General features: G+C 42.9%; 1 protein-coding gene across 1 annotated transcript in view; it reads left to right on the forward strand.

The window, feature by feature from the left end:
- The window catches only part of ALDH1L2 (aldehyde dehydrogenase 1 family member L2), a 53808-nt gene extending 38970 nt beyond the window's left edge, over nt 1-14838 (forward strand). The window contains exons 14-23 of the mRNA XM_090043178.1: nt 269-339; nt 458-563; nt 1021-1108; nt 1917-2010; nt 3560-3659; nt 6107-6205; nt 7157-7322; nt 9620-9725; nt 11269-11468; nt 14161-14838. Coding sequence (XP_089899304.1) covers nt 269-339; nt 458-563; nt 1021-1108; nt 1917-2010; nt 3560-3659; nt 6107-6205; nt 7157-7322; nt 9620-9725; nt 11269-11468; nt 14161-14216 — 1086 coding nt within the window. The 3' untranslated portion in view covers nt 14217-14838. The remainder of the gene's footprint in view (nt 1-268; nt 340-457; nt 564-1020; nt 1109-1916; nt 2011-3559; nt 3660-6106; nt 6206-7156; nt 7323-9619; nt 9726-11268; nt 11469-14160) is intronic.
- The last annotated feature ends 510 nt before the right edge of the window (nt 14839-15348 follow it).

Consider the following 15348-nt stretch of genomic DNA (forward strand, 5'->3'; position numbering starts at 1 on the left):
AAACAAGGACCTAAAAATCCTACTCTGAATACCAGATAAGCTGATTGAAATATAGAGCATCATAACAGAGATGCATCATTCTTAGGTTATACACCAGCAGCATTCCTGCATCTTTTCTGGTATTCAATTTACAGAAAGTTATTATGTGGCTTTAAGAAGAATTTTCTGCTATTGTATTTATTGACTGAGTAATGTGTTTGGACAACCAGTGTATTCTAATTTTCCCTTTAGGATATATTTTAAGAACAATCTGATGTCTTTTTTTCAGGGCTCTACAATCCCAATTAACCATGCACGCCCAAACCATAACCTAACTTTCACCAAGAAGGAACCCATAGGGTAAGATTGTTGTCTTTTTTGTTGTGACGGTACACTAATTTTGACCTTAACAAATAGAAGCGACATTCAAAATTTGTTTAAAAATATCATCTTTTTCCTATTTTTCCCCAATCTCAAGTGTCTGTGCAATAGTTATCCCCTGGAATTACCCGCTGATGATGCTTGCATGGAAGAGTGCAGCATGCTTGGCTGCAGGCAACACATTAGTTCTCAAACCAGCACAGGTAAAATCAAAAGGCAAAATGCAAAGTACATGTCTGATCCTCCAGTCCCTATTCAGGTAAAGTTCCCATTGACTTTGTCCATTGATAGACCTGTTACATTCCCTAAAAAGCATATAAAGCAACAAGTGTTCCTACACTGATGCAAGGGAGTCTCAATTACAGAACCAAATTGTCACTATATATATATCCTGTGATATTTTTTGTTGCTTGGAGCTATGGGACAGAAGAGGGAGAGAGGACATTGCGCAGTGAGATGAACATATAGTCAGAACATGACTTTGAGAACATGAACAGATACATTTCTTTTTGGAAGGGAAAGTCGATTTTTCTTTGCCACCTTTGTGGACAAGAATATGAATTAATGCAAGATGTATATTGTAACATGATGAAAACATTGTGCATTAAAAATGTCATGGCTTACTTAACTACTCTGACTATTGTGTATATTTTTCCCTAGGTGACTCCTCTGACTGCCTTAAAGTTTGCAGAGCTGTCTGCTGAAGCAGGATTTCCAAAGGGTGTTATAAATATTCTGCCTGGTTCAGGTAAAACATTGACCTCATCTTGTTTATTCAGAATAAAACTTGATATGATTTGTGCTTATGAAAAGTTGTAAAGGACTTGGTTGTGCTGATATTGGCAACCTTATACTTCATCTCCGTAGACTTCTTGGTGAAAAGTACACTGAGTGGTCTTATCCCCTTATTCATTTAAGATCTGTTTATATTGCAGAGCAGATAGTGATTAGATATATATTCTCAGAACTGAAAGCTCCAAATTTCTGTAATAATTATACATTTTTTCAAAGGATTCATACTAAAGAAACCTATTGCCCTCAGTAATATGACTTCACATGTTTTCAAAGGCTTGTCATTGCTAAGAAATATTAGCAAGTTTAAATGCAATCATGAAAATAAAGTTAGCCAACATGATGCTGATTGTAACTGATTGGTCAGTTTAGGCAGGTTAAATTCAGCATCATGAAGAGTTCAGTTGGCTAATACAATTACAATTAAACACAAGTTTTCTTTAGTGAAGAAGCCTAGTTCCAAGTTAACTGTATGAGGTAGATTTAGTAAAACAGCATTCATGTCAGCTAATCCAAGTGTTAGGTATTACTAGCTGTAGTTATATTAGAAGTGAAGTTCTCAGCTCACTGGTGAAGATTTGTCCTGTTGGTATGGTTTTAATTTCATTAATCTGAAGCATTGCTAGTTAAATAAGGGAGGACATGTGTTGTTTTAATTTTGTAATATTTAATTCATTGGGTTGACGGGTAGCTTCCTTATTTTGCATCAGAACTAGAATTATATATATTTTCCAACTGTTTCCTTTATCCAAACAATGGCACAGGTGGTTTAGTGGGACAGCGCTTATCTGAACATCCAGATATTCGCAAACTTGGATTCACTGGTTCAACTCCAATTGGCAAACAGATTATGAAGAGGTACTGTGGTCATTTTTAGATATTTTTATCCTATCAGTTAAACAGTGGGCACGTCTACACGTGCCCCTATGGTACCGTTGTTACTGTGCCATCATTTAGTTCTTCCTTTTGGAAGTACTAAATGATGGTGCAGTAACAGCCTGTACTGTGGCTTGCATGGTTATTTTTAGCCTACATCGCTGTAGCACTATACTGAGGAAGTGCATTGCTACGGCAACGTAGCTGCAGGAACATGGTCTTTGCCTGTAGACTCTACGTTACTGTAGTGCATTGCAACAGTGATGTAGTGTCACCAGTCAGCCAGCTGGCTGGAGGGCCACACCCAGAGAGTGGTGGTGGATGGGTCATTTTCATCTTGGAGGGATGTGGGCAGTGGGATTCCCCAGGGCTCAGTCCTCGGGTCCGCACTGTTCAACATCTTCATCAGTGACTTGGACGAGGGGGTAAAAAGCACACTGTTCAAATTTGCTGATGACACTAAGCTGTGGGGAGAAGTGGGCACGCTAGAAGGGAGGAATAGGCTACAATTGGACAGAGGTTACAGAGGTGGGCAGATGAGAACAGGATGCGATTCAACACTGACAAGTGCAAGGTGATGCACCTGGGGAGGAAGAACCAGCAGCATACCTACAGGTTAGGGAACTCCCTTCTCGTCAGTGCAGAGGCAGAAAAGGATCTTGGAGTCATCATTGATGCCAAGATGAACATGGGCCGGCAGTGTGGGGATGCAGTCAGGAAGGCCAACCGCACCTTGTCATGCATCCACAGATGCATCTCAAGCAGATCCAAGGAGGTGATCCTCCCCCTCTATGCAGTACTGGTCAGGCCGCAGCTGGAGTACTGCATCCAGTTGTGGGTGCTGCACTTCAGGAGGGATGTGGACAACATGGAGAGGGTCCAGAGGAGGGCCACTCACATGATAAGGGGGCAGCAGGGCAGGCCCTACGAGGACAGGCTTCAGGACCTGAACCTCTTCAGCCTCCAGAAGAGAAGGCTGAGGGGGGATCTAGTGGCCTGTTACAAACTAGTCAGAGGGGACCAGAGCACTACCAGGAGTGACTAGAAATAACAGTCACAAGCTGGCAGAGGGTAAATTCAGATTAGACATCAGGAGGCGCTACTTCATGGTCAGGGCGGCTAGGAGCTGGAACCAACTTCCAAGCAAAGTGGTGCTGGCTCCTACCCTGGGGGTCTTTAAGACAAGGCTTGACAATCACCTTGCTGGGGTCGTTTGACCCCACTACTCTTTCCTGCCATGGCAGGGGGTCGGACTTGATGATCTGCTCAGGTCCCTTCCGACCCTACTAACTATGAAACTATGTAGGCACGCCCAGTATTTGTTTAAAAACAATACCTTGAACATAACATTAAATGACAGGCTACCTATGGAAGGGAATAAATTTAATACTTTGTCTTTATTAGATGACACTGAACACTATTTCCATCTGTTTAAGAACAAAAGATATGCTATTCATGTTTGTTACATTTGATGATAGGGGAAATATTCTAATTAGCTGATTTTATGTAAGTATTTTAAATTTTCCCATAGTTGTGCAGTCAGTAATCTGAAGAAAGTCTCTCTCGAACTTGGCGGCAAATCCCCATTGATCATATTCAATGACTGCGATCTTGACAGAGCTGTGAAAATGGTAAGGTTACTTCAAAATAAAATAGGTTCAGAGCCTCATTAATGCCTCTTCTTGTGAAGTGATGCTATGACATATACGCCTACCCTACTTCTCTGGGGATTTTCATAAACTTCTTACACTATCTTTTAGAACTGGGGCTTCCTTCTGTGGGCTGCATACTATAAGCCAACACAATGTAAACTTTTGCCTGTTCAGGAAGCCACAAATATTTTTAAAGAAGAAAGAAAGAGGGGAGGTACGTGTGTGGGGTGAGGGGTAGAAAAACTTGCTTTAAAAAAAGGTAAAGGTGTTTCTGCATTTCTACAGCAACAGGGTAGTGACTCCAAATTTAGACACTTTAATACGCTACCAACCATAGGTGAATTTAGGATTTTTTTTAAAAGGGGGTATAGTGCCTTATCACATATAACACAATACACATCTTTCTCCAAGTAAAAAAGAAACTAGAAGGTTTACATTAGGGGCCTAGGCCTATATTATTCATCTTAAGTTGGAAGGAAAAACAAATATAAATGTATTAGAATATGCATTCATGTGCTATATTATGTTACATATAAGAAAACCTCAACAACCTAGGCAAAAATAATAATAATAAAAAAGTTTCTTTAGACCTCTTCTCATTAGAATTGTCTACATCTTTCAGAGTTTTTTTGACTGCAGTGTTTCACTGAAAGTTATTACCACTGAGTTAATGTTTTTAGCTGTCTGCAAGTCTGTAAAATAGGAGCTAGGTTATCAGGAACAATTAACAGACAGCAGAATGGCAGAAGAAAGGATAGCTTGATTAATGGAACATCAAAGCCATTAAAAAGTGGAGAGGTTCGTTAACACCTGTGGAATTAAGAGTTTAGAAGGAATTGGGTAGATTATAATGAGCCATGAAGTCAAATGATTCCATTACTGCGAACTGAAGAGAAATTCTGCTGCCATTACCAGGCAATTAATTTTAAATTTGGGGTGGACCAGGAATCAAAGTAAGGTGCAACTGCACTACTCCTGGATCTGCCACTGCTGGCAACATTAAAGCCTGAAAATGAACAGATATGGAAATCCAAACAGTTGCCCCTGCTGCTTTGTAGTCCTTAATGCAGGAGTTGGCAAAACACAGCCTGCAGGCTGGCTCTGGCCCACAGAGGGACCTTGTCCAGCCCCCTTCAAGTCCCTCAGTCCTGCCTGGCCCAGGCATTGTCTGGTGCATCCTGGTGAGTCTGGATCAGGCATGGTGTGGGCCAAGGTTGGGGCTGGGGCTGTGTGCTGTTGGCAGTGGCAAGGAGAAGCCACAGGGCATGTGGGCTCTGGGTTGTTGCTTGGAGGGGTGGGGGTGCTGTCTGGCCCGTGGCAGCTCCTCAGAACTGCCTACATGGTCCACAGGCCCAAATAATTGCCTGTCCCTGCCTTAATGATTTATCATCATCATCCAACACCCTGACTTATGCTTCCTACCCAAGCTTAACATTGATCTTCTACAATTTGCAAGTACATGTAAACAACAAATTTAGATGATAATATGCTATTCCTAGAGATATCTGTTATACATGCTAGCATATGCCATATTATTCATTATAAAAAAGAACTCATCATTCATGTTTATAACCCTGCAGTTAGAACTGTAAAACGTACAATTACAGTGCTCCAAGAACAGGCAGAACTTGAAAAGGAGATAGTGAAGCTATCTGTAGCAATTCTATTTTTCGGAACAAAACAGGAAAATAACTGCCCCAAAAAACAAATCAGCAGTGCAGTCAGATCCTGAATGTTTTTTATAGTGCAATTGCCTGAGTCAATACTATGGCCAATCAGAAAAGTGAAGCACATTGAGAAGAGAAGCATATGTAAAAATATTTACAGTTTTCTTTTTTTAAAGTAAAACATTTTTGGAAGCATTGACAGGCACTAGCTGTCACAGTAAGAAGGAAAAAATTCTGCCTCCCTCATGGGATCTGCATTCAGAGGCTTGATATAAGAGGTCTGTTATGGATTTGATGGAGTGCTGGCATGTACTTTTCTACTAGCCACCAGGTTGCTACCCCCGAAGGTAAAGTTCAGTGAAATATTTCCAGCTTCCCAGCTTTCCTGCCAACACCCTTCTCAATGATGCTTGACAAGGTCTTATGGCACTGTGGTCACCACTCTGTAGGGATTGTGCAGTTCCCTAAATCTTCTCTTCTCTCCAGCCTTCACACACAGCACAACTGTAGTAGCTGTTCTGCATCAAGGGTGACCTATGTCCATGGAGCAGTGCAGGTAGAGAGGAAGGATGGGATTTATTCCAGAAGTAAAGAAACATTTTTCCCCTTCACTGAGTTTTATATTACTAATGTCCCTTTAAATATTGATGGATCAAGACACAGAAGCTCAAAACAGAACAAGAGGTGCATCTCAAGGGAAAGGCCTGGATAAGAAATAAACAAAAGCAGGTGTCAGCCTATTGTTTTCTTCTAACACAGGGCATGGGAGCAGTATATTTCAACAAGGGAGAAAACTGTATTGCAGCTGGCAGACTGTTTGTGGAAGAATCAATTCATGATGAGTTTGTCAAGAGAGTGGTAAGATATTTAGAAGGCTTGTGTTTAAAATAAATTTTGAACTGATATAAAGCAAATATCTGGTAGTTTCATAAACATATGCAAATGTCTTGGTGTTGTGTCAGTTATTTAAACTTCCATTGCTGTTAATGGCTGAAAAAATAAAGGATTTGTGGCAGGAAGGTAAAAAAAAGATTTTTAAAAGATGCAAATGGGAGACATTTGTACAAGAAATGCAGTGACAAGCAACATAGTAAAAGGCAGCATTCTGTTAATGTTGGTCATATGTTAGGCTAAGAAAATGATTTTAACTCACTGAATGAGGCTTAAGTCTACTGTGAAGATGAAAAAAATAGTTGGACTGGAAGAGGAACAAGAATCATACTAGAGCATATAACTATCTCCATTACAGATTCAGTGCCTACCATGTAGTAATATTTCAGAACACAGGCAGACAAGGTTCTCGGGTAAATTCGGTATCTTTTATTAGACCAACTCAAAGAGCAGGAAAAATTCTTCATAGCAAGCTTTCAGGCACAGACACCCTCCATTAGGCTGAGGAAGCATCTGCAGATGGTCTGTGCTCTTCCTGGATGGAGTGGTAAAGCAGCCAGAGGCCAGTATGTATGCATGACAGATCACAGTAGTTTATCCCTGTTTAGAGTAGGAATTGAGTATGACAGCAAGGTAAAAGGACAACATTTTGGATGCCAGCCATGATAGCATAAGAAATTGAAGAAATAAAAAGGGCAGCCAAGAATCTCAACAGTGAGTAGTGATTTAGGGTGTCCAACTGGAAACATTTTACACAGCCTGATTTTCAGAAACTGCTGAGCATTCTAGCTCTGGAATGGTAGGCCCCTTCAAGGTACATCTAAGTGAGGCACATACAAATTCAGGCAGCCATAAGTACTCAACACTTTCTAGAGATTAGCGAGTGTATCATGCTTGGTAACTTTTCATTTTCTGAAGGTGGAAGAAATCCAAAAGATGAAAATTGGTGACCCACTCGATAGATCCACAGATCATGGCCCACAGAATCACAAGGCACATTTGGAAAAGCTGTTGGAATACTGTGAAACTGGTGTGAAAGACGGAGCCACCTTAGTGTATGGAGGAAGACAAGTATGTAGACCAGGTAAAGTACTTTCTGGAGATGATTTGGACATTTACCTTCTAAAGACTCATATTAGACTCTCCCCTGCTGGGAAGTATAAGGGGAAATCCATCATGAAAACAGTACAAAAGAAGCTGAGGGGCTGCATTTCATACATTTTCTATTCCTAAGGACTCCAATGAAGTAACTGCAAATAGACTAGGCTGCCTTTGAACTGGAAAACAATCATTGGACACCAGAAAGAAAAAAAAATGGTTCCTACTGAATAGTTCTTCCCATCTTTTACATATAAATATCATTGCAGGCTAGATGTTTTTTTTGCTAAGACTGATTTTTCACATGGACACTGGCCACATCCAGATGAGTGTGGACATTAGTTTCTCCAAGGACAAGTAGCAGTGGCACACCTTGTGCTGCTGCTACTTGTCCCCAGGGAACACCCATGCCACACGTGCTCTGGCATGTGGCAGATTACCCCGGGTGGGGTAAGGGAGGCTGGGGGCAGTAATTGCACTGGCCCCAGCAGCCCCAGCATGGCTCCAGCCAGCCAGACTTCAGTTTTGGGTGGTGCACACTGCCATGTGCATTGCCCTACTTTTTTTTGGCTCTCAAGGTCAAACCCTGCCCCCGCCACCCCATGCTGCAGGGTAGCAGTGTGGGGAATGCTTGCATGTGCAGTGCTGCAGATGGGTCTGCAGTGCCACATACCGCATGTCCACGGTTGTCTGGACACAGCCACTGAGATGAATGATTTCATAGACATTAGGGGCTGGAAGGGACCTCGTGAGATCGAGTCCAGTCCCCCTGCCATATGCAGGAAGTCACCTGAGATCAAGTGATCCCAGCAAGAAAAATATCCAGATGTTTTTTGAAAGAGTCCAGAGTAGGTGCTTATACCACCTCTGCAGGGAGTATGCTTCAGACAGTGGACACATGCACTGTAAAGAACTTTTTTCTTATGTCTAGTCTAAAATCGGCCTTCCTGGAATTTATGGGCATTCAATGATCTTCCAAGGTCCCTTCCAGCCCTAATGTCTATGAAAAAAATTAGACCTTGTTATCCCTTGGGATCTTGGTTTAATTTGTGGGGCTTTGGTGGCAGAAGTCCCATCATATTAAGCTGTAAAGCTGAGGCACCACCTGCTGTATTGAGGCTGAAAGCACATTTCTACACTAGACACTTTTGCTAGTATAGGTGTAGTAATAACACTAGGGAACATGGCCATTTCCTCCCCCAGTACTTTTGAACTGGCAGTAACCTCAGCATATAGGTAGTTAGGCTGACAAAGATGTGCTTTTGCTAGCATAAATTGTTTTCCTTGCAAACACAGTATAAACTATAGCAGCAAAGTTAGTTTAAACCGCATCTAAATCGAGAAGGTTTTGCCTTTCTTCTTAAGTAAACTCAGTTAATATTTAACAAAGTACACACTTTCACACCAGATTTTATTCATAACCTTCCCTGCCAAAGGAAAATGTATAGAGGAGATTGATATCATCTATAGCAGAGGTGGGCAAAATCCAGCTCATTGACCACGTCTGGCTTGTGGCTGACTATTTCCCAGTAACCCCTACAGAGGTGCTGGACCCAGCCGCACCGCCCAGGCACCCTGGCCTGTCTGCCCTGCACCCACAGCCACATGGGTGTGGGACCCATACGGGCAGGGCATACAGCTGGGCAGCTGGGATGGGGCCATGGCCAGGAGCAAGGTGGGTGGGTGGGGCTGGGGAGACCCTGGGATTTGGGGCCAGTGATAGTGCAGGGACATGATATGCTGCCCACATGCCCCTGTGACAAGCGTGGGTTCTGCGGGAAGGGGCATGCAGATCATGGCCCTGCCCCAGCCCTCTGCTTGCACTGTCCCAAGATCCTGGGCCCTGGCCCCAGCCCGTGAGCAGCTCCTCCACCCAGCCACATGCCCTGCCTGCATGGCTCCCAGCCGGTCTCTGTGGAGACCCTTAGGTCACAGGGCCATGACAGCATGAGGCTAGGGCCGAGCTCCAGTTCTGAGAGCAGGGGCATGCAGAGAGCACCCTGCAGCTCTGCCCCATCCCAGTGCTATCACAGCTCCTTAATCCCAGGGTTTCCATGGAGACCAGCCAGGAGCTGCACAGGCAGGGACTGCTAGGAAATGGAGCATAGCTGCAGGCTGGATCTGCCACTTTGCCCACTTCCGATCTACAACTTAAGTCTGTAACAACTCAGTAGCTCAACAGGAAAATAGAGGCACTATGATACCAGAAGGCAAGGGAAAGAAAACAAAGCAAACTAAGAAATATTTTACTCACAAATGATGCCCTTCCTGTGTCCTGTGCAGGCTTCTTCATGGAACCCACTGTATTCACAGATGTTGAAGATCATATGTATATTGCCCAGGAAGAATCTTTTGGTCCTGTAATGGTAATTTCTAAGTTTAAGGATGGGTATGTAGCATTTGGTTTTACTTCATCTCTTCTACCACTTATGTAAAATTACACAGTCCTAACACCTGCTGCTTTCATCTTGCCAACACTCCTAAGTCCATATGAGTCTATTTGTGGGAAGGAACCCTCTATGGCATAACAAGGTGCAAAATGAAGCCTGTGATATCCTCCTCTTTAAGTCACTACAAAAGTAAAGCTACAGCAGCTTGCTTGGGGACACCAAGGGGGTAGACTCACAACTCAGTTGACTTGACTTTGTGGCAACAGTGGAACAGATAAAAAGATTTACAGCAGACTAAGTCAGTTCACTCCATGGTAAAATTACCCTTCAGAAAATTAGAAGTGATGGTTTACAATTATACTGTTGGACTGGCTGTATATATCTGTTCCCCTAGTCAACTTCATCCTGGAGTAGCTGTTTGCTCAATGAAGCTGTGTTCTCCCATGCCACCTAGTAGTCAGGAACTGTAATATTGTCTATTGTGAAAAAAACTTGGGAGAGCGGCTTGTGTACCTGCCTTACTACAGAGTACAATCTAAAATCATTTACTCTGTAGTAATTATATTATGCCTGCACCCTACTTTGCTAGAGGTGCTATCTTTCAAATTAAGCTAAATACTGAATAGTCTTTTTTTTTCTCTCTCTAATTTGGGTTTTTAACTGCAATGACCTGGTCAAATCACAGACTTGTGTTCTTTGTTTAGGATTTAAAGGCCCTCAATTCAGCTTTGCTTTGCCACAGACTTCTGTGTGGCATTAATACATGCTGCTGGACTAATGTTCCAGAAGTCAGTGCGTTCTAACAATGGGTGAAAAAAATCCCTGCTTATTCTGTGGCCCACCAGATCCCTAGGAATTGGGAATGAAAATCACAAGGCTGGACTCTGCCAATAGGGGAAAAAGCCCAGTATTCTGTACAATCATTTACACTGGACTGAGTTTAATATTGAATTGTAAAACAGTAGAAAACTCATTTGAAAGCACCGTTCAAATTTATAGATTACTGCATTGTAAAAAGTCACTTTATCTTTCAAACCAAGAATTCTCAGAGCTGTTTGGGGGAAATAGAGCTGAAAATAGAAACTAGCACACTGAAAATGGCATGGAAGTTTGTCAAACGTAGGAGTGTGCATTTAAGTAATATTCCCCATAAGAATGAAGTAAGTGGTATTTTTAAGCAAAAAACACACGATGGAAAGTTTTGCTTTGCAAATATTTTTGCTTATTCCTTGGATGCATATTAGCTTTGTGCAACTGCAGTTGAATAATGCAGAATTTGCTTTGGGATTCTTCAATATTAACCTTAACCATTCTGAAATATAAGCCTTACAAGTTAGAGACAAGAATAAGAATTGCCACATTATCTGACAGATAACTGTAGACTAGCACTTACTAGTCACAGCTTTAAAACACTAGAAATGATTGGGGGGACGTGGGAGGAGGGGAGGGAGTGGCACACAAACTGTGGGGTCACTGGTTACACATCAGAGTCTTGCCTCTATGACCTATCAGTGAACCAAACTGATTATTTTTTTGTTGTAGGGATGTTGAAGAAGTGCTACAACGAGCAAACAACACAGAATATGGCTTAGCTTCAGGAGTTTTCACAAGAGACATAAACAAAGCTCTCTATGTCAGTGAAAAACTAGAAGCAGGGACAGTTTTCATCAACACATACAATAAAACTGATGTGGCAGCACCATTTGGTGGATTCAAACAATCTGGATTTGGAAAAGATTTAGGTAAGCAGTTCTCTCTTCTCCCCTCACATATAGTCCAAGTCAGTTTAAAGAAGAGAAAAGGGAAAAAAAAACCCAACCCTTGACCAGGTCCTATCATCAAGAAACTTCTGGACAGATCAAATCTTATATATTAAAACTAGTAAGAAAAAGGAATTAGGGGTGCACAAATAAGGATTTTTGGGCCCAATACCAATGTCCGATTATTAATGAGCTATATCACCCGATACCAGTCTGATTGCTGATATGCAGCCAGGCAGGTTGGAGAGCCACTGCCAGGCCTGTTTGCGGGGGGAAGGGGTGTCTAATGGGGCAGATCAAGGCCCCCACGGTGAGGGAGGGAGTGGAGCTGGGGCACGGGCAGGGGCAGATGCTGCCCAGCCAGGGCAGAGCACGGGATAAAGCCGTGAGTGGCTCATCCAGACAGGGGGTGGGGGTTTCCTGCTGCTGCATGCACGGGTGGCACATGCGCCTCCGATTTGTGCATGGGGCAAGGGGGGGCTGCCCGCTGCAGGGTCAGGGCCGGGAGTGGTGCCAGGCTTTTCTTGGCAGAAGGGTTGAGCCAGGGCTGTGCTTAGGCTGGGTGGTGGCAGTGCTGGGAGAGGGGCTAGATAATTCTGGGGTGGCTGTAGCCCACCCCATAGTCTACCCACCCCTACACCACCACCACCTGGCCCAAGTGCAGCCTGAGCCCAAACCCCCCGCCAGAAGAAGCCCGGCACTGCCCCCAGCTCCGACCCCGCAACAGGCAGCCCACCCTCACCCCGTGCACAGATCCAGTGGGGGGGTACATGCCCATGCCTCCCCCAGGGGTGAATACAGTGGTGGGAGCCACACCCTCTCTCCCTCCCCAACAAACCACTTGTTCTGTCCTGCCCTGCCCTAGCTGAGCAGCGCCCACCCCTGCCCCAGCCCCACTTCCTCCCTCACCACAGGGGCCTCAATTTGTGCCCCCCCATGCCCCTCCCCCCCCCCCCCACAGACTTACCCACAGGGTGCTGCTCTTCAAGTTGCTGGGCTGCATTCCTGGCTGCATGCATGCTGCATTTATTGCCATTATTGGCCACATCAGCCAAAAAAAGCCGACTGCCAATAATATTAATTTTCCTTTTATCAGTGCCAATATGATATGGATCGATGTATCGGTGCACCTCTAAAAGGAATGACAGCTAGATAACTAGCTGCACCCCCTTGCTAGTTTCAAGTGCATATCCCAGTGGTTGAGTCATGGCACCAGTCCACTAATTTTTATGGTAGTGGAAGCATTCCCAGTTGAGAACCATTGTTGTGCTCAACTTACCTCTGTGGTTTTCAACTGGGTTCTGCTAGGTAAAAACTCCCCCACGTACCTGGTGCACAGCCGGTGGGAAGGGCTATGGCATGTGCATGCTCTTCCTCCTTCATTAGGATGATCTGAGACACTTGAAGCAGGCAGGGGAGTTGGTTCATGCTGCAGCCCTTCCCCGTCCAACTCTGCACAGTATCCCCTGGAAACAGAGGTGTGCAAGACAAATGGAACTGTCCCAGGTGCCTCTGAGAGGAGGATGGAGGGAGTGGGGATGGGGGGGAGCTGGATTGGGAAGAGGCAGCTCTTCTGCTTCCGTTAGGGTTTTTGGAGAACCCTAATGCAGGACCCCACTTGTGCTACAGCCCTACATACAGGGAAGCTTTATTTGGCTACTGCCACAGTAGTGCCTGACTCACAGCACCCATGAGAGGGTCTCATGCACCCCAGTTGAAAACCACTGGCATATGCTAACATGCTAGGCTTCATGCCTTTGCCTAGCTCAGGATGAAATTTCTCTCATTGAAATCAGGCTCTGGGCTTATAATGCCTTGTATATTGGCTGTCCTTACTCAGCAAATCCAACTGAGTTCAGGCATTTAGGATCCTTCCCTATAGTTCCTGATCAAGGAGTCACCTTAAAATAAAACACAATGCAGTAGAACAAAGCTTGTAAAGAAAAAGGGGTTTTAAGACAGCCTATTATGAATGTCTCTTACCACCCCCTTGTGGTAACCTAGAATAGCCCATGTTAGCTTTCATCATCACCACCACCACCCAGGACATGACCCGGTGTCTCACTTTTCTAGTTGCTTCTTTAAACTTAATATCAGGGGTTTTTTTCTGTCTGTGATGGCTGATTTTATCTATTCTTGGCAAGCCAGCCCTGAAAGCTCAGACATGGAGGAAACCAGAGCCCTGAGAATAATGTACCTGTTGTTGTCCCCAATGGACTCAAATGCCAGTTAGTAAGTGGCATCTGAAGCCATCTCCTCCTTTGGACCTGTATTCCTGACAGCCCTTAACCCAATACAGACCTACAGAAAGTCTCATTAGCCAGCCTGCATGCAATAGGTATAAGTTATGAAATGACAACTACAAATCAGTTAATACCTTCATAGGAATGTCAAAGGGGTCCGTCCTGTTTTGTTCTGATGCTGATTTTAGCAGGGCAAAAGGGATGTAATGGATGAAAAGTGGTTGTACATTTCTTGAGACTAAAAATTAATAAATACTAGTTCTTGAGCCGTAGTCTGCTGTGGCATGAAATGACTGAATACTTACCAGGAGCTTTGAATTGTTGCTTGCTAAGCATAAGTCTTCTGACAAGATTCTTGTCCAAAGAATGGTGTCATAACATTTTGACAACATTACGTGGTATTCTAACTATTTTATATTTTGCTTCCACAGGGGAAGAAGCTCTTCACGAATATCTCAGAACTAAAGCTGTCACCGTGGAATATTAAAGAAATAGCCTCAATGAAAAAGTAAACTCTCCGATGATAGTCTGAGTTTTAAGTACCCTAGTATGCATTTGATATAATGCCCAAAATATGGTGGTAGTTTTTACTATTTCAGACAGCACAAATACTCCCCCCCCCAAGAACAGGTATTTAGGCCCAAATTGCAGTCCCACTAAAGTCGCAAGGAGTCATGTAATTAATTTGAATAGGATTACAATCTGGTCTTAGTTATTATATAAAGGTCATCAAACCCAAACCTGTAGTTCTTAGCTTAGGCAATGAACATTTTGCCTACATATAAGAACTGAAGAATTGGGCCCCATGTGCCTAGTTTATTTTTATTCATAGGGGACTTATTATTTTAAATCTTTTAGCATTTAGTCTCTAGATTTCTCTTAAAGTAAAATGTTAAAATGCTTATTATACAGTTCTGTTATAAAATACGTCAATTTTTTTTCAGTAGCAATTAAGTATACTGCTGGGCTGACTTACCAGCAGTATATGAAAACTTTGTGCCATAAAAACTGTATATAAATGCAAGGAAGTGCACTTATGACCTTTGTATAGTACATACAGAGCTCAACATTTGTGTTAAAACTATGCATAATAAACTAAAATGACTGAATGACTGAAAATATTTTCTCTTGCTTCTGATAAGATGTATACTCCAAATGGGATATGGATGATTGTTACATTAACAAATTAAATCACTTTTGTGTCCATGTTCATGTATTGTTATCACTACTGTACATGGTATAATTACTTCATCTCACATGTCCTCTTATTTCATCTACAGGAGAATTTAATACAAAATTAATGAATTTGGAAATTACCAACCTATAATTTTTTAAAACTTTAATCATGTACCAAAAGTAAAAGACCTGTCAACAACCAAGCATTTTATGAGGTAATGAAAGTAAGTGCTGCACTCCTTTAAAAAAAATCCTGCTATAGTGATATTTAAAGAACTATTTTTCCCACAGAGCTACAATATCCAGGAAATAATTTTTAAGGCAGGTTGTATTGAATGAGCTGAATCTGATGAAGAGTACCAAGCAGATCATGCAGTGAGAAAATTAGTATTATGATAGAGGCTGCTGACAGACATGAAAAATAAACCTCCAAAACAGCTCTT

This window comes from Crocodylus siamensis, chromosome 4, assembly GCF_052110815.1.
Source record: "Crocodylus siamensis isolate JL-2025a chromosome 4, ASM5211081v1, whole genome shotgun sequence".
NCBI lineage: Eukaryota > Metazoa > Chordata > Crocodylia > Crocodylidae > Crocodylus > Crocodylus siamensis.